The 24,821-nt window shown below is 43.9% G+C and overlaps 1 protein-coding gene across 1 annotated transcript in view; it reads right to left on the bottom strand.

Annotated features, from left to right (window-relative positions):
• Nucleotides 1-3,491: 3,491 nt before the first annotated feature.
• Nucleotides 3,492-24,821, bottom strand: part of TMEM88B (transmembrane protein 88B) — a 104,763-nt gene continuing 83,433 nt past the window's right edge. The window contains exon 2 of the mRNA XM_069740809.1: nt 3,492-6,504. Coding sequence (XP_069596910.1) covers nt 6,235-6,504 — 270 coding nt within the window. The 3' untranslated portion in view covers nt 3,492-6,234. The remainder of the gene's footprint in view (nt 6,505-24,821) is intronic.

Genomic DNA, 24,821 nt, shown 5'->3' with positions numbered 1-24,821 from the left:
ATATGCTATCATCAGAGATACCTCTGATTGGCACCAAATTTATTATGCAGCAGGACGACGACCCCAAAAATAAAGGTAATATCATTAAGAACTATGTACAGTGTAAAAAACAAAAGAACAAGAAGTTCTGGAAGTGATGATCCGGCCCCCGCAGAGCCCTGATTTCAGCATCATCCCATCTGTCTGGAATTACATGGAGAGACTGAAGGTTTTGCACAAGTGACATCCACAGATCTGTGGTTAGTTCTCCATGATGTTTATAACGACCTCCCTGCCGAGATTCTTCAAAAACCTGTGAGCAAATGTACCTGAAATAATAGATGAGAGCAAGGAAAAGAAAAGGGTGGTCACATCAAACATTGATTTGATTTAGATTTCTCTTGTTCATTCACATTGCTAAATATAACAGTAATATATATATATAAAAAATTGTTGAATAGACCGTATCTTTGGAGGAAAGACCTCTTTTGTTTTGGTTGAGGTGTTTAGTATAAGATGCATGCAGCCAGATTGGGTTTCTAGATGTTGAATTGATTTCGTAATATATTTCTAGTAGAACTGCTTAGGTCCATGAACTGAAGCTGCGCTGTAATTCCAGATCCACAACCCATGGACCTCTGATAGCACTGTTTCTAGAAAGATGCAGACCATTTTGTCTAATCTCATACATTTCCTTTAAAGCGTACCTGCCATTTCTGGTGACCTTTCAGAATAAGCTTTCTTGTGTGCAGGAATAACTTTATATGACTTGTATCCTGCATTTTCACCAGGTTTCACCTGTTAGTTGAAAATTAGAGATAGAACACAGTCTCTTATTTAGTGGTTGGAGATGAGTTGCTATGATATCTCACACTGTGCATAGGCAGAAAGCTGCTATTCATTGGTAGGGGCGGGGTTATATAGAACTCATGAATATGGAGGACTAGATGGCAGCAGGGTAACCAGTCCTCCAGTGATAATCTTCTGTTGATAAAACTGTAGTTTTATAAAAACTAAAGCAAGTAGACGAGTAAGTGACACGTCGCTGGAATCAGAGTCTCTGTCCCTTCATCGGATTTGGTGGTAAAAACCTGATGACATATTCCCTTTAATGATAATTCTTCCCCATACCGTTATCGTCAGCCAGTAAAGGAGGACCAATCAACTTCTATGTATTCGATCAACACTCGTAATGGGCCAAAATCATCTTGTTCAGATGAACCTTTTACTTTTGGGGAGATAAAAAATGTTTTTTTAGTACTGTAACTAAGAAACTCTACTTTTCTGGATCATAACTGTAAGTAATGTAATGCCAAAGTAGCACTTGAAGGGACCCGAACGCACCAGTATTAAAAATTCAATACTATGGTTCTTCTGAAGGAGAAGTTGGTCCAACTTCGAAGCACGTAGGACCCATATTGTTGCCTCCTGGTTTCTTGGCATCCACATCCGCAGTGCAGACTACCACCCTTATTCTCCCGCCACCCGTTCATTGCAATCTGTGGGTGCGGCAGCAGCTAATCCATCTCTAATCCTTCGTTGTGGGTAGTCATCACCGATAGGTGAGCAGTTCCCTCTTTCACCTAAAATTATTTTCTTCCCTCGAATAAGACTCTGTTGCCCTTGGGGTCCCCTCCAATATCTAGTATTAAACATGGCACATTTTAAGTGGAGGGTCCCTGTTGAATATTTTGCATAGAGGCCAAGGAGCTTGAATTATTCTTCTGCTTCTTGTCATGGTTCCAGGGTGGTATGATGATAGGCCATGAAGATACAGATAGACTTCTTCATACCTAGTTCCTTTGAGCTTCTTTTTAAGGAATCCCCAGCCAATGATATTGGATCCTTCCAACAAGTGTCTTTGGTTTCTACGTTACAGCACTCAAGGTGGAAAGCTGTGAAGAGCGCTAAATGGCACCTTGTCATCTGTTCTCGATCTATTAATAATAATAATAATCTTTATTTTTATATAGCGCTAACATATTCCGCAGCGCTTTACAGGTTGCACACATTATCATCACTGTCCCCGTTGGGGCTCACAATCTAGATTCCCTATCAGTATGTCTTTGGAATGTGGGAGGAAACCGGAGTGCCCGGAGGAAACCCACGCAAACACGGAGAGAACATACAAACGATCTATTGTCTCCTTGTGTGAACAGAACGTATGAACTGATAGAAAGAATCACTTCCCTTATGTTACATTGACCCATAGCTATCTATGCCATTATTTCCCCCATAGAGGTATACATTGATCTAAAGGCTTCTTCTGAACACAGTCTTTAGCTGTGTAACGTTCTGCAGGTGCCTTCAAAGTGTTTCCATGTTCTTACGATAAGTATTGCGGTGATGGACACTTAAGTCACAAAGCACAAGAATAAAATATGTTTGAGTATAAATATTGGAACATTTATGCCTCCAAATATAAATTGTGTGATACAGTAAAACATCTGAAAAATGGCATTGGTTTAGCATGGGATTATACTGTAGGTTATGGTAATCTATTAATATTCATCTGGACATCTTTCTTACTCTAGATATCTGTCTAATCAAAGTGAGTTTACACAGTTGGGTTTGGCACTTAATAGAGTTCGAAGTCTCAATGTATCCCCTATACATGGATCTGGATTTTAGCTGCTGGGGCTCCTGGGTTGCAACTACAGAGTAGCTGCTGTCTGGTAGATCGAGCTAAGGGATTAAACCTGAAGTAGATCAGAACTAGACAATCAGGAATATAGATAAAATTGGATTCTATTTAGACGAGACGTGGCCAGAATTCAATAACTGGTGATGGGGCTTGAAGGATTTTAAAGGGAAACGTGTGAATCAAAAATCAGTCACTAGCTCCGTCATTATAGCGCAGAAAGGTTTTATTCTGAAACGCTGCTCTGTGTTAGACAAAATATATTTCTAAAAGTCACCTAGGGATGATGTAACTAGCATGACTAGTCCATGAAGCTGGTCCCTGACCGATCCTCCGCACGCCTCTCTGAGACACCGCAGCATTTCTAAGTAAGGCAAATGTATCTGCAATAACTGAGCTGCAAATATAAAGTCTAAATAAAATGTGTCAAAACCCTGATTCACGATGCAAATATAAAGTCCAAAGCTCCTGAAGATGCTAAAATGTGTCGAAACCTTTCCCTTGGTTGGCTCCTGCGATACGCAAGTTGGATGATCTATGAAATAACCCGTCTACTGGAATTTTTTCAGTCTTCTGTTTGGACTTTAAGACTCAACACACCAACATACAAGAGTCCAGTCATCGACAACCAAATTCATGTAATCTTTCCCTTTATAAGGACGTTTGGGGGGACATAAAACCCAATTTAGGTTGTTTCCATGCTTTTCATATCTGTTGACAAGGACTAAAATAAAAATACTTTAAAGACTTTACGATGCTTTACTCAGTTTTATGTCTTGTTTTGCAGATTTTTATAGTTTCCTTTAATAACACTTTATCTTTTTTTGGTCAAGCAATAGTCTGCAACCATAAACAATACAGACACATAATGGCAGGTATACAGTATACCGTTTCATTGTTTATCACTTTATTAAAATATTACATTGCAAATTTGTGCTACTTTTGTGTGCTTTACTGCAAGCTACTGCGTAACATACCTTATATTAACAACACGGTGAAAAAAAGGAGAGATCCCAGTCTATACAACGTCGAATCTACCACGGGAAATGACTGTGCAATCACTAATTACATAATAACTACAGAATGAATATTATTTGTAAGGTGTAAGAATCATATTCTTCTTTCTCCTCCAGGAGTGATCTTTCATTCTCCAAATTCTCAAATCATGGGTAAAATCTGTCTTCCGTAAACACAGATTTTCCCATTACTGTGACAGAAGATTATAGTTAGTGCTTATGAAGTTCTATGGAGAACTGTCCTTTCAGGAGAACTTGCAGCAGAATGTCTGTCTCTGCCTCTAGCTCCTCCTCCCTCCCCTCATTTCAGGAGAACTTGCAGCAGAATGTCTGTATCTGCCTCTAGCTCCTCCTCCCTCCCCTCATTTCAGGAGAACTTGCAGCAGAATGTCTGTATCTGCCTCTAGCTCCTCCTCCCTCCTTTCAGGAGAACTTGCAGCAGAATGTCTGTCTGCCTCTAGCTCCTCCTCCCTACCGCCATTTCAGGAGAACTTGCAGCACAAAGTCTGCATCTGCCTCTAGCTCCTCCTCCCTTTCATTATTTCAGGAGAACTTGCAGCAGAATGTCTGTCTCTGCCTCTAGATCCTCCTCCTCCCCTCATTTCAGGAGAACTTGCAGCAGAATGTCGTTGTCTGCCTCTAGCTCCTCCTCCTCCCCTCATTTCAGGAGAACTTGCAGCAGAATGCCTGTGTCTGCTTCTAGCTCCTCCTCCTCCCTTCATTTCAGGAGAACTTGCAGCAGAATGTCTGTGTCTGCCTCTAGCTCCTCCTCCTCCCCTCATTTCAGGAGAACTTGCAGCAGAATGTCGTTGTCTGCCTCTAGCTCCTCCTCCCTTCCAATATTTCAGGAGAACTTGCAGCAGAATGTCTGTCTCTGCCTCTAGATCCTCCTCCTCCCCTCATTTCAGGAGAACTTGCAGCAGAATGCCTGTGTCTGCCTCTAGCTCCTCCTCCTCCCTTCATTTCAGGAGAACTTGCAGCAGAATGCCTGTGTCTGCCTCTAGCTCCTCCTCCTCCCCTCATTTCAGGAGAACTTGAAGCAGAATGTCTGTCTCTGCCTCTAGCTCCTCCTCCCTCCCCTCATTTCAGGAGAACTTGCAGCAGAATGTCTGTCTCTGCCTCTAGCTCCTCCCATCTTCATAGAATTTTTAAATCACCAACTGTCATCTCCTATCTCCCTCCGTAATGGTAAAATCTGTCTTCACTGAATACATATTTTACAAATGAATTGAGAGGGAAAGATCAATCCAGGAAGAGAAAGATGAACATTCTTCTGATAAGATATATTACAAAGTTGTTTATTTTTTTTGTGTAATATTGATTTACGAAATAAAAATTAAAACGACCTGTTACTCTTTAAATAATTAGTTCTTTAAGGAGCTGTTTTGATGAAACTACCCTTTTCAAGGGACATTGGTGGTTGAATATCAATAGAAAATATTAGTCGTAGGGTAAGGTTCAAATCTGTAATATTCAGCTTACGGTATATTTGTTCTGCTTCTGAGCAAAGGTTGCCTGGGGTAGTAACAAAAAAGCCCTATTTGTAAGCAAGTTCAATCTCAAAATTGGGAAATCGGGATGATGCACATAAGAGAAGGTAGTGTCTCCCTTAAAGAGACACAGGAAAGGGACCCCAGTGTCTGTTTAAACAATAAAGGGAACAGAACTCAAAAAAGGTTGAAAGTCCTGGAGGTTTGATTCACATCAAGCTAATAAGCCTGTGCCTAGTACTGCAACTTGACATCCCTGATTCTGAGGCTCCTTTCCATTTTGCGCTGCGTTGCTCCATTGCAGAGATATCCACATTTGTAGCTTTTGGAGTCCAGTATTTGAAATCTCTGCTTGTAGTCCAACTGTGCGTCCTTTCAGAGTCTTCTCTGGGGTCGTGTACTTTTACCCCTCCCTCCCAGATGCTGCCAGTCACAGGAACTAGCAATCTATTAGTCTGACACTGTTGAACTGTGATTGGTAGCATCTAGGAAAGAGGTGAGAAAGTGCACGCCCCCAGAGAAAAAAGTCCAGTTGTACTGCATGCAGAGATTTCACATACTGCAGTCGACAAAAAAAAAGCAAACGTGAATATCTCTGCAATGGAGCGACGCAGAGCAAAACAGAAAAGAACTGCAGCAGCAGGAGAGCTTAGAGATTTGTACTAGGTATTTGACTCACTTTTTTGAGCAAGTGACACATCCGCTGATAACCTCTTTAAGACTCTAGGGTGTAATGATAATATATGCGCCTTCTGCATAACATAATACTATATCCTGTGTAATTGAGTGAGTGTAAATCTGTCATTATATATTCTGTATATGTATACAACGCCTTTACCAGCCATCTTACTGGGAGTATAAATAAAATAAATAGGTATATTCTAGTTTATATACTGTACAACAATAGGAAAATGTCACAATTTCGGGTTACAACGGGCGCAAGGCTGGCTATCCAGCAAACTACGGTGTTAGCTTTATGTGTTAAATCCGATTCCCATATACAAAGTTCGCTCGTTGCTCTCGTTTCTTCACGCTCAACTCCTCCATCTTCTCTGGATTCTTCCTATAGATAATGGTTATAAATTTTCAGCATCAGTCTGATAAGCCATTATACCCATGCCTTCACGTGATTATTCCATTCCCTCACGCAGCTGCACAGCCCACCCTCATCATACCACCTCCATCGAACCCCCTTGTATAAAGCTCTGGTATACGGCTGGAAAAGCATGAAGAGACGGAGGCGTCGGGCAAGGCCACAGTACACCGCCATTGCCAGCACAATCAGAGGCGACATCATGACAAATCCTAGGATGATGAGAGCAGAGGAGCTGTTGTCATCCAGAAGGGTCCTGCAGTAAGAGGCATCAGAATGTAAGACCTGAAAAAAAAAATCATTACGTCACATTTTGTATCTGGAGGTTATTATCTCTAAAAATTTTAAAATTCATTCAAGTCATTAAGGCTACGTTCACATTAGCGTTGCGCGCCGCTGCGTCGGCGACGCAACGCACGACGCACAAAAAAACGCGCGCAAACACATGCAAAAACGCTGCGTTTTGCGACGCGTGCGTCGTTTTTTGACGAAAATCGGACGCACGAAAAATGCAACTTGTTGCATTTTCTTGCGTCCAACGCTAGCGTCGGAAACGACGCACGTGTCGGAAAACGCAACAGAAAAAACGCACGCGTCCCCCATGTTAAACATAGGGGCGCGTCGCCGCTGCGTCGCCGACGCAACAGCGACGCACATTAGCGGAACGCTAATGTGAACGTAGCCTAAGACGGTTCTATGGGATGAGAAAGAAAAGGGTGTATTTTATTCTGGAAACAGCGCCACTCTTGTCTAATGGCTGTTACTGGTATTGCAGCCAAGTACTAGTCACTAAAATAGGTCTCATCTGTAATAGCCTAAATAAAACTGTTATGAGCTGACAGTTTTCATGACACTGAAAATGGAATCAGTACCTTCAGGTCCCTAAGATTAGATATAATATGCCATTAGATTACTAAGGTTTGGATATTAGACATCTGTTAGGAGTCAGTTAAATGGTCAGTTTAATTTCAACAAACTAAGAATAAAATCTATAGCACAAGTGACCAAAATAAACTTTGCGTTATATCTTTTCAGAAAAATGCGCTCCTTTCTCCACTTATGAGCCTCTTCTTTTCCTTCCCACTGCCACCTGAATGCATTGTTCACTCTGAAAAGTAGGAAAAATAACTCTAATCCATCTCGAGTAGTAAGAAAAATCTGGCACGCTGAGGTGAGTTTCCTGAAAAAACATGAGACTTTTATTACATTACATCCGTCGCTGGAGCACTTAGGGCCGGAGGTCCCTTATAAACACAACCATCACCAGCAACAAAGGAGTGGCCCCGCTTAACATCCGAACCAGAAACCGGCACAGATGTAACAATATGCTGTATTGAGTATATTTCACCTAATGCTGGACTCACAGCTACATATCTCAGTACTTGTGTATAATGTCCTCCATGCACCCAATGCTAGACTCACAGCTACACAGCTCAGTACTTCTGTATAATGTCCTCCATGCTGCTGCTACTTCTGAACCTTTCTTACACAGAGACAGGAGAGCAGGAATCCCTCTTCTTTGTGTATGGGAGACATGATATCAGCTGGTATCCACTCACTAGCTCAGAGACAACTGATGAAAAAAAATGAGATAGAATCTGCAGATAGGGAAAATGGTAAAAAATGCAGTTTATACTGACCAGAAATAGAACTGTCAGGACTTGCTGCATCCAAAGGGACATGTTAGTATTTCACTGTATAGTTTCCTACCAAAACTAAACTTGTGATCACAGGACGGCATAACGTGTTCTGCATTTATTATGGATCTCGGCACAGTTGCAACATTGATTCAGGAGATTTGCCAAGGTCAGTAGATAGCCTCGCCTACAGAAAGGCAGTAAGGGAACAAGTTATGTGGGCAGCCATGCGAAAAATTACACAACCAGCTTGAATATCTGGGGCTCTAAGTGCGTTTAAAGGTCAACTCCTCTTTGAACTATCAAAAACCAACTCCTCTCCGGCTTCCCACCATGGTTCCCAAGTGACAATTTATTATCAATTTAATTGCAAAGGCGTTTTTTCTTGTTTTCAAGCAAAGTGAAAAAGAAAGTGATAAAACATCTGTTCCAGAGCCGTCATCATGTAATACTCCCACATGTGCTGCTGGCTGCAGTCCTGATGGATGGGAATCTACCAGAACTGCAGATATTATATTCTCTATAAATTGTGAGAAAAAGTCCTGCGGTGAAATTCAAAAACAGTGTCAAGTAGAACACCATGGTGGATGCTTTCCTGAAACGGAAAGTACTTGCAAGCAGCATAATACAAAGAATAGCAGGTTTACCCAGAATCCTTTGCAGTAGGCGGAGCTATGCAAATCATCTCTTTCCACCCCGGTGGAAAGAGATGATTTGCATAGCTCCGCCTACTGCAAAGGATTCTGGGTAAACCTGCTATTCTTTGTATTATGCTGCTTGCAAGTACTTTCCGTTTCAGGAAAGCATCCACTATGTATTTCCTTTAAGTAGAGGGCTTTTCGGTCTCTTTCGTCCCGCTACATTTAGCCCAACTTGGGTCTCTCCCTAAGGTGGCTAGCATGTGTGTAAGTAGAACACCAAAATTTTAGCTCTTTTATTAAAGGGACTCTGTCACCTGAATTTGGCGGGACTGGTTTTGGGTCATATGGGCGGAGGTTTTGGGTGTTTGATTCACCCTTTCCTTACCCGCTGACTGCATGCTGGCTGCAATATTGGATTGAAGTTCATTCTCTGTCCTCCATAGTACACGCCTGCGCAAAGCAATCTTGCCTTGTGCAGGTGTGTACTATGGAGGACAGAGAATGACCTTCAATCCAATATTGCAGCCAGCATGCAGCCAGCAGGTAAGGAAAGGGTGAATCAAACACCCGAAAACTCCGCCCATATGACCCAAAACCAGTCCCGCCAAATTCAGATGACAGGTTCCCTTTAAGGTCAATCTTCTGCCTCCAAAATTATATTAACTGAGACCCTTTAAAGGGGACCTTTCATTGGATTTTTTTAGCCTAACCTGAGTTCTACTTCCAATTGTTGCTGCTCCCCCGATTCTGGAACAGTTTTTGCTTTTCTTCTGCCACCCTCCATTCCAAAGTTATTTCCCCTGGTAAAAACGATGCAAATGTTCCCTTCAGCTAACTGGGCGTACACCACAGAACTCCTCAGTGGGAGTGGCCAGGGTTACGATTGGCCAGCATCAGAGGAGAAAAAGCAAACGCCCACACAGAGAAGTTCTGTGGTTAACGCCCAGTTGGTTGAAGGGAAAATTTGTAACATGATTACTGGAGGGGGCATAACTCTGGAACAGAGGGGCACAGAAGAAAAAGAAAAACTGTTCCAGAATCAGTAAAACATTGTCAATTGGAGGAGGGACTCAATTGAAATGACATAATCCAGTGAAAGATTCTCTTTAAAGTGAGTGTATGAGGTCTTCACCAAGCTTACATCCTTAGGACTATGACCATCAATCTTCCCTTTCAGAGCTAATTTGGGACATGGAGATTTTCTTTCTAAATCTGGTGATCTCAACCAGCTTAAAGGGAACCTGGTACATCAATCAACCACCCATATAAACCCCTAAATGGTTCCTAAATGGTCTTAGACAACTTATATTGCTGTGCTCGGTATATGCTAATTATCTTGGATTAGTTCGGAGGGGCGTCGCTTCTCTTTACAGAAGCTGTGGTTGATGTCCTCCTCATTGACGACATCATCTCTGCAGTGTAGTGAGGAGGACTACAACATCTGATGCTGGACTCCTCTAGGTGAAGCAATGTTCCACTGGACTAGTCCAAGGTAATAAACCATATAACTAGCCTAACATTTACCCATACAACAACCAGATATACAAAGCTTTATGGGACAAAAACTGAACTCATCATCTTTCCTTTACCCACTCACTCAACTTCCCTACCTTACCTATCTATCACAATAAATGGCATCATGCTTTCCTCTGTACCAGAAGACAGCTACCACGGGGTAACTCTTGAATCTGCTTTGTCCTTAATACAACACATCCAAGCCCTGACCACCTCCTACTGCCTCCAACTCAAAGATATTTCCAGAATCCGTCCTGAATCTACTAAAATATTAGTGCATGCCCTCATCATCTCCCTCCTTGACTACTGCAATATGCTCCTGTGAGGTGTCCCTGCTAACACTCTAACACCTCTCCAGTCTGTTCTTAAATGCGCTGTTGAAATAGTCCACCTTTTCCCTCGCTACTTCTCCACCTCTCATCTGCCAATCCATACAGTGGCTTGCAATTCATGAGCAAATCAAGTTCAAACTTCTAACCCTGACCGATAATCTGTCCCCTCCAAATATCTCCGAACTAATCTCCCGATACCAATCAACATGCACTCATCAGTCCTCCGAAGACCTCCTTCTCTCCAACCAACATGTACTCATCAGTCCTCCGAAGACCTCCTTCTCTCAAACCAACATGTACTCATCAGTTCTCCGAGGACCTCCTTCTCTCCAACCAACATGTACTCATCAGTTCTCCGAAGACCTCCTCTCCAACCAACATGTACTCATCAGTTCTCCGAAGACCTCTTCCTCTCCAACCAACGTGTACTCATCAGTCCTCCGAAGACCTCCTTCTCTCCAACCAACATGTACTCATCAGTTCTCCAAAAACCTCCCTCTCTCCAACCAACATGTACTCATCAGTCCTTCAAAGACCTCCCTCTCTCCAACCAACATGTACTCATCAGTTCTCCGAAGACCTCCCTGTCCCCTGGAATTCTGTACCGCAACATGTCCAACTCCATCACATTCAGAACTTTAAGGCAGAACTTGACAACTCATCTCTTCGAGAAAGATAACAGCCTGCAATTACCACACCATCAGTTCACCACCACTAGAGCTGCTGCAACCCCCCTAATGTATCTTCCTCCATTACTCTGTAGATTGCAAACCCCTCTGTACCAGTCCATCATTGTTAGTTTTTTCAGTGCAATTGATAACTGTATTTTGTATGTAAACCCATTTTCACATGTACGAAGACCAGTGCAGGAACGCGCACAAGAAGAGGATATCACCGCTGCTGAACCTCGGAACGCAGCCCACATAGCATGCAGTGATGATATCCTCTTCTTGTGCACACTCCCGCACTGGTCCTCTATAAACAGTGGACAGCACATGCGCAGATTGAAAGCATCTCTTGCCGATAGATGCTACTGCGCATGCTCCGCCGCCGGTGCCATTTTGTTGGAGACAATTGTTTTTTGAAGACCACATTATTAACTGCGCAGGTACCATAATTAAAGTAGGAGGCAGGTCAGTGACCTGTCATTTAAGCATGGTATAATGATGATGAAGCCAGAGCATCCCATAAAGCCTCGCCCACAGCCCTGCCCCGGAGCACGTGCATATCATTAACTCAAAACTTCAAACACAGATTAAACAAGAACCACAAGACGGATTTCGTCAACCCAAGTATCATTTAAATCAGTGTAACGGCGCCAACCTGACAGTTTCTGTAGGTTACTGTGCACAATCCTAAAGACAGATTCTCTTTAAGCATCAGTGAATCAAAGCTTTTCATACCTACAGGTCTACTAAAAGACCGGATTTCCATAAATTTGAAGCTCCAGCGCCCCAGAGACCGGCTCCTACCTGTCATATGCCATTAATGATTCTGGTGGTCTCCTATTTTGCAGCAGTCCTTAGGTGTTCCTTCGCACTAAGGCCTGTGTACATTCTCCCCCTATAACAATGCATTTTTCTGTGAGACCGTCCTACTCTTTATTATTTTTATGTGCGAATAATGCGCCCGTGTCCTTCAGTAATAAGGTGCCGGCCATATTTCAGAATGTCATTGCTCTTACATCAGGAAGGCAAGAAAAGGCTGTGAACATAAATACACTCATATTCCCTTCAGCCATGAATGTGTAAAGTGCCTCTAGACAGCGATATTCACTTTCATTCATCCTCAATGGGGGTCATTTTTCTCTTAGGGAACATGAAATATAAAAGTCAGTTACGTTTCTCATCTGCAAAATATCACATTTTTGTCATTAATACACATTGTCATGATTGGGTCCATCGGGATTGTTAGTTTTTGCAGCAGCAGGAGCTTCATTGCCAAGAAAACAGCAGTAAAGGAGTGGCCAGAAAATAAAAAGCGACATTTTGGAAAAAAGGGAAAAATTAAAGGGGTATTCTCATATTCAAGATCGTATCCCACTATATAGTAGGTGTAATAATAGTAAGATTAGCAAATACATCCAATTAGAAATGTAGTATAGTTCTTCTGATCTGCTATGTCGCTTACCCCATGTGCAGGAATTGCAGTAGCTTAGGTTTCCATGGTTACATCCACTAACAACTAAATAACTGTAACTACAGTGGGGCAAAAAAGTATTTAGTCAGTCAGCAATAGTGCAAGTTCCACCACTTAAAAAGATGAGAGGCGTCTGTAATTTACATCATAGGTAGACCTCAACTATGGGAGACAAACTGAGAAAAAAAAATCCAGAAAATCACATTGTCTGTTTTTTTTATCATTTTTTTTGCATATTATGGTGGAAAATAAGTATTTGGTCAGAAACAAACAATCAAGATTTCTGGCTCTCACAGACCTGTAACTTCTTCTTTAAGAGTCTCCTCTTTCCTCCACTCATTACCTGTAGTAATGGCACCTGTTTAAACTTGTTATCAGTATAAAAAGACACCTGTGCACACCCTCAAACAGTCTGACTCCAAACTCCACTATGGTGAAGACCAAAGAGCTGTCAAAGGACACCAGAAACAAAATTGTAGCCCTGCACCAGGCTGGGAAGACTGAATCTGCAATAGCCAACCAGCTTGGAGTGAAGAAATCAACAGTGGGAGCAATAATTAGAAAATGGAAGACATACAAGACCACTGATAATCTCCCTCGATCTGGGGCTCCACGCAAAATCCTACCCCGTGGGGTCAGAATGATCACAAGAACTGTGAGCAAAAATCCCAGAACCACGCGGGGGGACCTAGTGAATGAACTGCAGAGAGCTGGGACCAATGTAACAAGGCCTACCATAAGTAACACACTATGCCACCATGGACTCAGATCCTGCAGTGCCAGACGTGTCCCACTGCTTAAGCCAGTACATGTCCGGGCCCGTCTGAAGTTTGCTAGAGAGCATTTGGATGATCCAGAGGAGTTTTGGGAGAATGTCCTATGGTCTGATGAAACCAAACTGGAACTGTTTGGTAGAAACACAACTTGTCGTGTTTGGAGGAAAAAGAATACTGAGTTGCATCCATCAAACACCATACCTACTGTAAAGCATGGTGGTGGAAACATCATGCTTTGGGGCTGTTTCTCTCCAAAGGGGCCAGGACGACTGATCCGGGTACATGAAAGAATGAATGGTGCCATGTATCGTGAGATTTTGAGTGCAAACCTCCTTTCATCAGCAAGGGCATTGAAGATGAAACGTGGCTGGGTCTTTCAACATGACAATGATCCAAAGCACACCGCCAGGGCAACGAAGGAGTGGCTTCGTAAGAAGCATTTCAAGGTCCTGGAGTGGCCTAGCCAGTCTCCAGATCTCAACCCTATAGAAAACCTTTGGAGGGAGTTGAAAGTCCGTGTTGCCAAGCGAAAAGCCAAAAACATCACTGCTCTAGAGGAGATCTGCATGGAGGAATGGGCCAACATACCAACAACAGTGTGTGGCAACCTTGTGAAGACTTACAGAAAACGTTTGACCTCTGTCATTGCCAACAAAGGATATATTACAAAGTATTGAGATGAAATTTTGTTTCTGACCAAATACTTATTTTCCACCATAATATGCAAATAAAATGTTAAAAAAACAGACAATGTGATTTTCTGGATTTTTTTTCTCAGTTTGTCTCCCATAGTTGAGGTCTACCTATGATGTAAATTACAGACGCCTCTCATCTTTTTAAGTGGTGGAACTTGCACTATTGCTGAATGACTAAATACTTTTTTGCCCCACTGTATATAAGTGGTTGTAACCATGGATCTTTATGCTACTGCAATGCCCTGAAGATGGAGTAAATGACATAGAAAATCAGAAGAACTATACTACATTTCTAATTTGAGGTATTTGCTAAAATTATTATTATTATTACAACTACTACATATTGGGACAGGATCTTGGAGATGGGAATACCCCTTTAACTTAAAAATAATCCCAAGAGTTTTCTTACTTTTGGTGAATTATATAGCTAATTATTTCTTATTTTTGGCAGTCAAATTGGAGTCATGCTTCCTACCTGTTTTATTTGCAGGATGACAAAAAAATGTCATATTTTTAGAATCTGTAGGAATTGTTGCAGCACAATCTCTCCCTCATAGACCATATAATGACAAGGGGGATACAAACAAATTGTTTTCTTTATGTATAATGCTACCATCCAGACATAGCAGTCATACAAAACTCCCACAGTCTAACAATGAGATAACTCTGCTCATTATGTCCCAGTCTGTACAGCAAAGTTGCCAAATAAGCTATAGTTATTGTACTAGCAGCCAGTGTAACCACTGGCATACACAGTATGATTGTGCCATGGCTCAATTTGGGGATTCGATCTGGTGACCTGTCGCTTCATGGTTGATTCTTCTACCTGTTGAGCTATTGCTCTTTTTCTTACCAATCCAATTGCTGATTGTTCTTTATTCCTTAGTCTTCCGTCTTGGTTTGCTCCTTTCCAGGTGTTTTCCATTTCGCTTTGCCCTGTCACTTTCTGGGTTTAGCATTATATATTATCTCTTCTCGTGCAACGTTCTGGTGGGACTTTATACAGTATCCCTTCTCTGCACCTTCCTGGCAAAGTTCATGGTGGATGTGCATTTAGGAGTTCAGCTCTTTATTTTAGGGGTTTACCTTTCTGGGTAAACTCCAGACGTATTCTTGCAGTAAGTTGGTTTGCTTTTCCTCCCGCCACCTTTTCCTTTTATCACTGTTAGGTTCTTTGGAGGTCTTTCCTGTTCCTTTTATTTTTGGTACTCCTTAACCTTCACTACTTCACCTTAGTTGAATGTGTCTTAGTTTCTCACCTTGGGTTCTCATATATCTCCTCATACATCCCTTTCCCCTTGTTGGTAGTGTGTTGAGGCCTCCCCTCTGGTTTCTCAGGAGGTATGAGATTTCCCTTGATGGCCTTTTAGCGGCCTGACTAGGGCCTTTCTGTACAGGGACCAGGTGAGTGTAGGTGTCACGCACATTGTGGGAAAGACTAAGTGCAACATGAAGGGAAGAGAGGAAGGAAGCCCAGACACTAGGGAAAGGGTGAGTGGAGACCCCTAAGCAGATCTAATAACACCGTACCTGCTCTACCATCCCTAAATTGGTTCCTCACCAATCGCCGAGCAGGAAACCTAAGCTCTTTATCTCCATAGAGCTAAGCCCTGGATAGGGAGGGGTAGGATGAGCACTGGTCAGTTCCCACTGAAAACTGACAAAAAGTAGACAGACAAGGGGAATGAACCTAGCTTGAGCAGACGCAGAGAGGTAACACCAAACATCCTCCAACAGCTCCAGAGAGGAAATTAGCAGACTGCTATAGCTCCAAGCCTTCACAAGGGAAAAATGTGAATATCTCCGGCGACTCTCTGCAGCAGCCTGGGGATTTATAAACACCCAGGTCCAGGTGTGTCAACTAGAGCCGGAGGGAGGTTGCTGCTGGGTCCAAGAGTCAGAAGGTTTAAGGAGGCATCTGTAATGCCAAACGCAGAGACCTTCTGCAGCCAGATGTAGTGCAACAGTCTGTTGCATCAGATACACCCGTGACAGTAGGTAGGTGTTTCCCTGGTGTGAGTGTGAACAGGTTCATAACAGATAGCTGAAAGCTTTCTACAGCTTCAATTGACTTGAAACGAAAGGCCATACTGTGTATATGTAGTCATGTCTATCAGGACTTTGGCTTCGACTTTTGATGACGATGACGGTGGTAGACATCCAAGATGACTGACATAAGTACATGATATATTGTAACCAATTTCCAATCGTGATATAAATCACACACTTCCTCATTATTTTCTGACTGTGCGTCTTTTAATAGCTATGACTTTAAAAGACTGTCAGCAGTATTCCACCTCTCAGACTATTTACATGAACATGTGGCTCCTTCAAAGACGAGTCCAGCAATACCTTTACACGGCCAGTCTGTTCCTCTATTACTGAGAAATCAGCGTTTGAATTGATATGCAAATGTGGCTGAGGAGCTGTGGTAGATCTGAAGCCTCTGTCACTCCAGCTCTGTTACATGCCCAGTGCCTCCTCCTGCTTGACTGATGGTCGCTTTGCTTAAAGAAATCAAACAGCACAGAGGCTATCAGTCACATAGGAGGAGACAGAGCTGGGCAGTGAATAGAGCTGGAGTGACGGAGGCGTCAGATCTACCATAGCGCTGAGTAGGGACATACACCCCTGACAGGGAATAATATAAAACTCAGTTAGGAATAACAGAGTAGTTACAGAACTTATCCAACAGTGACTAAAGTTTAGGAGCTGTACAGTAACTGGAGAGCTGGATTTGGAGAATGGAAGGGACGATGAAAGACAAATGCGGATCCGCTGCGGCCGATATGTCCAATCCTAGCCATATTTTCATACAAGTTATTAGAACTTTGAGAGGAGTAATCAGACTCTTTCCATCAGGGCAGGAATGAGTTTATTATCTCTCGGGAAACAAGAGGCTCTTTCTTCCCTTTTCTGATTCCCTCACAAAATTGCCTGTAATAGTCCCAGCAGATGACTGGGCTTTGTATTATCCAAGGGACACAAATACCAGTCCCCGCTGTCAGATGAAGGAATGAAGTTTTTCTGTGCTGTATTTTAGTCGTTTTCTCTAAAAGCCCAGATGATTAAAGTGCCAAGAGTGCAGAGCATAGTTTATGCACGGAACGTGTACAATGACTGCTGCGTCTGATCAGTATCAACAGCGAGGTCAAAGGGTCCTTAATGTGGAAAAGTGACATTACCCCCAGCTTTCTGATGGGAATGCCACAGTAACAAGCAAACATCCCGTATTTTAGCTATCAATTGTACAATTATTCTAGGGACAAGCTGTAGAGGTTGTGTAATAGTTCATTACATTTCCGAAATGTTTTGTTTAGATTGATTCTTGTAGATAAAAAACTTAAAGTATTAGTTTTTGTTTCAGAAATCAATAGTAGACATGAAAATAAGAAACTTTATAGTATATCTTATTAGAGAAATCTGTTTCTTTATTCTACTGGATTGATATTTCTCTCCCAAAAACTATGAAATCTGTATTCAGTGAAGATAGATTTCCTCGTTATTGAGATAGAAGATGACAGTTGGTGCTTATAAAATTATATGGAGGGGAGGAGCTAGAGGTAGAGACTTACATTCTACTGAAAGTTCTCCTGAAATGATGGGAGGGAGGAGGAGCTAGAGACAGACACAGACATTCTGCTGCAAGTTCTCCTGAAATGAGGGTGGGGGGGAGGAGCTAGAGGCAGACACAGACATTCTGCTGCAAGTTCTCCTGAAATGAGGGTGGGGGGGAGGAGCTAGAGGCAGACACAGACATTCTGCTGCAAGTTCTCCTGAAATGAGGGTGGGGGGGAGGAGCTAGAGGCAGACACAGACATTCTGCTGCAAGTTCTCCTGAAATGATGGGACGGAGGAGGAGCTAGAGGCAGACACAGATATTCTACTGAAAGTTCTCCTGAAATGATGGGAGGGAGGAGGAGCTAGAGACAGACACAGGCATTCTGCTGCAAGCTCTCCTGAAATGATGGGAGGGAGGAGGAGCTAGAGGCAGACATAGACATTCTGCTGCAAGTTCTCCTAAAATGAGGGGGGGAGGAGGAGCTAGAGGCAGACACAGACATTCTGCTGCAAGTTCTCCTGAAATGATGGGACGGAGGAGGAGCTAGAGGCAGACACAGATATTCTGCTGCAAGTTCTCCTCAAATGAGAGGAAGGAGGAGGACCTAGAGGCAGACACAGGCATTCTGCTGCAAGTTCTCATGAAATAAAGGGAGGGAGGAGGAGCTAGAGGCAGACACAGACATTCTGCTGCAAGTTCTCCTGAAATGATGGGAGGGAGGAGGAGCTAGAGGCAGACACAGACATTCTGCTGCAAGTTCTCCTGAAATGAGGGGGGGAGGAGGAGCTAGAGACAGACACAAACATTCTGCTGCAAGTTCTCATGAAATAAAGGGAGGGAGGAGGAGCTAGAGGCAGACATAGACATTCTACTGAAAGTTCTCCTGAAATGATGGGAGGGAGGAAGAGCTAGAGACAGACACAGACATTCTGCTGCAAGTTCTCATGAAATAAAGGGAGGGAGGAGGAGCTAGAGGCAGACACAGGCATTCTGCTGCAAGTTCTCATGAAATAAAGGGAGGGAGGAGGAGCTAGAGGCAGACACAGGCATTCTGCTGCAAGTTCTCCTGACATGAGGGGAGGGAGGAGGAGCTAGAGGCAGACACAGACATTCTGCTGCAAGTTCTCCTGACATGAGGGGAGGGAGGAGGAGCTAGAGGCAGACACAGGCATTCTGCTGCAAGTTCTCCTGACATGAGGGGAGGGAGGAGGAGCTAGAGGCAGACACAGACATTCTGCTGCAAGTTCTCCTGAAATGAGGGGAGGGAGGAGGAGCTAGAGGCAGACACAGGCATTCTGCTGCAAGTTCTCCTGACATGAGGGGAGGGAGGAGGAGCTAGAGGCAGACACAGACATTCTGCTGCAAGTTCTCCTGACATGAGGGGAGGGAGGAGGAGCTAGAGGCAGACACAGGCATTCTGCTGCAAGTTCTCCTGACATGAGGGGAGGGAGGAGGAGCTAGAGGCAGACACAGGCATTCTGCTGTAAGTTCTCCTGAAATGAGTGGAGGGAGTAGAAGCTAGAGGCAGACATAGGCATTCTGCTGCAAGTTCTCCTGACATGAGGGGAGGGAGGAGGAGCTAGAGGCAGACACAGACATTCTGCTGCAAGTTCTCCTGAAATGAGGGAAAGGAGGAGGAGCTAGAGGCAGACAGACATTCTGCTGCATGTTCTCCTGAAAATAAAAAATTGTGGGCTAAAAAATAATTTTTGAGGAAAGAAAAATTATTTGTTTATTTTCATGGCTCTGCGTTATAAACTTCTGTGAAGCACTCGGGGGTTCAAAGTGCTCACCACACATGTAGATAAGTTCCTTGCAGGGTCTAGTTTCCAAAATTGGGTCACTTGTGGGGGAGCATGTTGTGAATTCTGTGGCAGAGCTCCCTCCTGTGGTCACAAGTGGTACTTCGGCTGATTCTCTCTGTGAGCTTCTGTTGGTGGAGGGAAGTGGTACTGCGGCTTCTGAGTTTCCTCCCTCAGGTGATCTGGTGAGGTCGTTAGGTGCTTCTCTACTTAACTCCACCTAATGCTTTGATCCTGGCTTCCTGTCAATGTTCCAGTGTTGGACTTGCTTTTCCCTGGATCATTCCTGTGGCCTGCTGCTCTGCATAGCTAAGTTCTTCTTTGCTATTTATTTGCTATTTTTTCTGTCCAGCTTGTCTAATTTGTTGCTGGAAGCTCTGGGGCGCAAAGAGTGTACCTCCGTGCCGTTAGTTCGGTACGGAGGGTCTTTTTGCCCCCTTTGCGTGGTTTTCTTTAGGGTTTTGTGTAGACCGCAAAGTTACCTTTTCTATCCTCGATCTGTTAAGAAAGTCGGGCCTCACTTTGCTGAATCTATTTCATCTCTACGTTTGTCTTTTCATCTTAACTCACAGTCATTATATGTGGGGGGCTGCCTTTTCCTTTGGGGTATTTCTCTGAGGCAAGGTAGGCTTTTTTTCTGTCTTCAGGCTAGTTAGTTTCTCAGGCTGTGCCGAGTTGCATAGGCAGAGTTAGGCGCAATCCACGGCTGCCTCTAGTGTTGTTTGGAGAGGATTAGGGATTGCGGTCTGCAGAGTTCCCACGTCTCAGAGCTCGTTCTATGATTTTGGGTTATTGTCAGATCACTGTATGTGCTCTGACCGCTATGTCCATTGTAGTACTGAATTGCTTTTCATAACAGTACAGGAAGCCAAAAGTACTAATGATTCTCAATAGAGGGAAAAAAGAAGTTTTGAGACCATTTTTTTTTCTTTGCACTGTGTTTTGCCTTTTTTTTCCCCTAGACATTTGGGTGGTTCAGTACACAGGTGTAGCGATGGACATTAGAAGTCTGTCTTCATTTGTGGATCAGCTCTCGGCAAGAGTACAAAAGATTCAAGACACTATTGATCAGAAAGCTATGTTGGAACCAAGAATTCCTATTCCTGATTTGTTTTTTGGAGATAGAACTAAGTTTCTGAGTTTCAAAAATAATTGTAAATTATTTCTGGCCTTGAAACCTCGCTCCTCTGGTGATCCAGTTCAACAGGTTTTGATTGTTATTTCTTTTTTGCGCGGCGACCCTCAGGACTGGGCATTTTCTCTTGCGCCAGGAGATCCTGCATTGAGTAATATCGATGCGTTTTTCCTGGCGCTCGGATTGCTGTACGATGAACCTAATTCAGTGGATCAGGCAGAGAAAAATTTGCTGGCTCTTTGTCAGGGTCAGGATGAGATAGAGGTATATTGTCAGAAATTTAGAAAGTGGTCCGTGCTCACTCAATGGAATGAATCTGCGCTGGCAGCTATGTTCAGAAAGGGTCTCTCTGAAGCCCTTAAGGATGTCATGGTGGGATTTCCTATGCCTGCTGGTTTGAATGAGTCTATGTCTTTGGCCATTCAGATCGGTCGACGCTTGCGTGAGCGTAAATCTGTGCACCATTTGGCGGTATTACCTGAACTTAAACCTGAGCCTATGCAGTGCGATAGGACTTTGACCAGAGTTAAACGGCAAGAACACAGACGTCTGAATGGGCTGTGTTTCTACTGTGGTGATTCCACTCATGCTATCTCTGATTGTCCTAAGCGCACTAAGCGGTTCGCTAGGTCTGCCACCATTGGTACAGTACAGTCAAAATTTCTTCTGTCCGTTACCTTGATCTGCTCTTTGTCATCGTATTCTGTCATGGCATTTGTGGATTCAGGCGCTGCCCTGAATTTGATGGACTTGGAGTATGCTAAGCGTTGTGGGTTTCTCTTAGAGCCCTTGCAGTGTCCTATTCCATTGAGAGGAATTGATGCCACGCCTTTGGCCAAGAATAAGCCTCAATACTGGACCCAGCTGACCATGTGCATGGCTCCTGCACATCAGGAGGTTATTCGCTTTCTGGTGTTGCATAATCTGCATGATGTGGTCGTGTTGGGGTTGCCATGGCTACAAGCCGATAATCCAGTATTAGATTGGAAATCCATGTCGGTGTCCAGCTGGGGTTGTCAGGGGGTACATGGTGATGTTCCATTTCTGTCAATTTCGTCATCCACCCCTTCTGAGGTTCCAGAGTTCTTGTCTGATTACCGGGATGTATTTGATGAGCCTAAGTCCGATGCCCTACCTCCGCATAGGGATTGTGATTGTGCTATCAATTTGATTCCTGGTAGTAAATTCCCAAAAGGTCGACTGTTTAATTTATCCGTGCCTGAGCACGCCGCTATGCGCAGTTATGTGAAGGAATCCCTGGACAAGGGGCATATTCGCCCGTCATCGTCACCATTAGGAGCAGGGTTCTTTTTTGTAGCCAAGAAGGATGGTTCGCTGAGACCTTGTATAGATTACCGCCTTCTAAATAAGATCACGGTTAAATTTCAGTACCCCTTGCCATTGTTATCTGATTTGTTTGCTCGGATTAAGGGGGCTAGTTGGTTCACCAAGATAGATCTTCGTGGTGCGTATAATCTGGTGCAAATCAGGCGAGGAGATGAATGGAAAACTGCATTTAATACGCCCGAGGGTCATTTTGAGTATCTAGTGATGCCATTCGGACTTGCCAATGCTCCATCAGTGTTTCAGTCCTTTATGCATGACATCTTCCGAGAGTACCTGGATAAATTCCTGATTGTGTACTTGGATGACATTTTGATCTTCTCGGATGATTGGGAGTCTCATGTGAAGCAGGTCAGAATGGTTTTTCAGGTCCTGCGTGCTAATTCTTTGTTTGTGAAGGGATCAAAGTGTCTCTTTGGTGTGCAGAAGGTTTCATTTTTGGGGTTCATCTTTTCCCCTTCTACTATCGAGATGGATCCTGTTAAGGTCCAAGCCATCCATGATTGGACTCAGCCGACATCTCTGAAAAGTCTGCAAAAGTTCCTGGGCTTTGCTAATTTTTATCGTCGCTTCATCTGCAATTTTTCTAGTATTGCCAAACCATGACCGATTTGACCAAGAAGGGTGCTGATTTGGTCAATTGGTCTTCTGCTGCTGTGGAAGCTTTTCAAGACTTGAAGCGTCGTTTTTCTTCTGCCCTTGTGTTGTGTCAACCAGATGTTTCTCTTCCGTTCCAGGTCGAGGTTGATGCTTCTGAGATTGGAGCAGGGGCTGTTTTGTCGCAGAGAGGTTCTGATTGCTCAGTGATGAAACCATGCGCTTTTTTTTCCAGGAAGTTTTCGCCTGCTGAGCGAAATTATGATGTGGGCAACCGAGAGTTGCTGGCCATGAAGTGGGCATTCGAGGAGTGGCGTCATTGGCTTGAAGGAGCTAAGCATCGCGTGGTGGTATTGACTGATCATAAGAACTTGACTTATCTTGAGTCTGCTAAGCGGTTGAATCCTAGACAGGCCCGTTGGTCGCTGTTTTTTGCCCGTTTTGACTTTGTGATTTCGTACCTTCCGGGCTCTAAAAATGTGAAGGCGGATGCTCTGTCTAGGAGTTTTGTGCCCGACTCTCCGGGTTTGTCTGAGCTGGCGGGTATCCTCAAGGAAGGAGTAATTGTGTCTGCCATCTCCCCTGATTTGCGGCGGGTGCTGCAAAAATTTCAGGCTAATAAACCTGATCGTTGTCCAGCGGAGAGACTGTTTGTCCCTGATAGGTGGACCAATAAAGTTATCTCTGAGGTTCATTGTTCGGTGTTGGCTGGTCATCCTGGAATCTTTGGTACCAGAGAGTTGGTGGCTAGATCCTTTTGGTGGCCGTCTCTGTCGCGGGATGTGCGTGTTTTTGTGCAGTCCTGTGGGATTTGTGCTCGGGCTAAGCCCTGCTGTTCTCGTGCCAGTGGGTTGCTTTTGCCCTTGCCGGTCCCGAAGAGGCCTTGGACACATATCTCTATGGATTTTATTTCTGATCTTCCCGTTTCTCAAAAGATGTCAGTCATTTGGGTGGTCTGTGATCGCTTTTCTAAGATGGTCCATCTGGTACCCTTGTCTAAATTGCCTTCCTCCTCTGATTTGGTGCCATTGTTTTTCCAGCATGTGGTTCGTTTACATGGCATTCCAGAGAATATTGTTTCTGACAGAGGTTCCCAGTTTGTTTCAAGGTTTTGGCGAGCCTTTTGTGTAGGATGGGCATTGACTTGTCTTTTTCCTCGGCTTTCCATCCTCAGACTAATGGCCAGACCGAACGAACCAATCAGACCTTGGAAACATATCTGAGATGCTTTGTTTCTGCCGATCAGGATGACTGGGTGTCCTTTTTGCCTTTGGCTGAGTTCGCCCTTAATAATCGGGCCAGCTCGGCTACCTTGGTTTCGCCATTTTTCTGCAATTCTGGGTTCCATCCTCGTTTCTCTTCAGGACAGGTTGAGTCTTCGGACTGTCCTGGTGTGCATACTGTGGTGGACAGGTTGCAGCAGATTTGGACTCATGTAGTGGACAATTTGACCTTGTCCCAGGAGAAGGCTCAATGTTTCGCTAATCGCAGACGCCGTGTGGGTCCCCGACTTCGTGTTGGGGATCTGGTTTGGTTATCTTCTCGTCATATTCCTATGAAGGTTTCCTCTCCTAAGTTTAAACCTCGTTTCATTGGTCCGTATAGGATTTCTGAGGTTCTTAATCCTGTGTCTTTTCGTCTGACCCTTCCAGATTCTTTTTCCATACATAACGTATTCCATAGGTCATTGTTGCGGAGATACGTGGCACCTATGGTTCCATCTGTCGATCCTCCTGCCCCGGTTTTGGTGGAGGGGGAATTGGAGTATATTGTGGAGAAGATTTTGGATTCTCGTGTTTCTAGACGGAAACTCCAGTATCTGGTTAAATGGAAGGGTTATGCTCAGGAAGATAATTCCTGGGTTTTTGCCTCTGATGTCCATGCTCCCGATCTTGTTCGTGCCTTTCATGTGGCTCATCCTGGTCGGCCTGGGGGCTCTGGTGAGGGTTCGGTGACCCCTCCTCAAGGGGGGGTACTGTTGTGAATTCTGTGTGGCAGAGCTCCCTCCTGTGGTCACAAGTGGTACTTCGGCTGATTCTCTCTGTGAGCTTCTGTTGGTGGAGGGAAGTGGTACTGCGGCTTCTGAATTTCCTCCCTCAGGTGATCTGGTGAGGTCGTTAGGTGCTTCTCTACTTAACTCCACCTAATGCTTTGATCCTGGCTTCCTGTCAATGTTCCAGTGTTGGACTTGCTTTTCCCTGGATCATTCCTGTGGCCTGCTGCTCTGCATAGCTAAGTTCTTCTTTGCTATTTATTTGCTATTTTTTCTGTCCAGCTTGTCTAATTTGTTGCTGGAAGCTCTGGGACGCAAAGGGTGTACCTCCGTGCCGTTAGTTCGGTACGGAGGGTCTTTTTGCCCCCTTTGCGTGGTTTTCTTTAGGGTTTTGTGTAGACCGCAAAGTTACCTTTTCTATCCTCGATCTGTTA

Source organism: Ranitomeya imitator, chromosome 10 (assembly GCF_032444005.1).
Source record: "Ranitomeya imitator isolate aRanImi1 chromosome 10, aRanImi1.pri, whole genome shotgun sequence".
NCBI lineage: Eukaryota > Metazoa > Chordata > Amphibia > Anura > Dendrobatidae > Ranitomeya > Ranitomeya imitator.
This window is presented reverse-complemented; position numbering and strand designations above follow the sequence as displayed.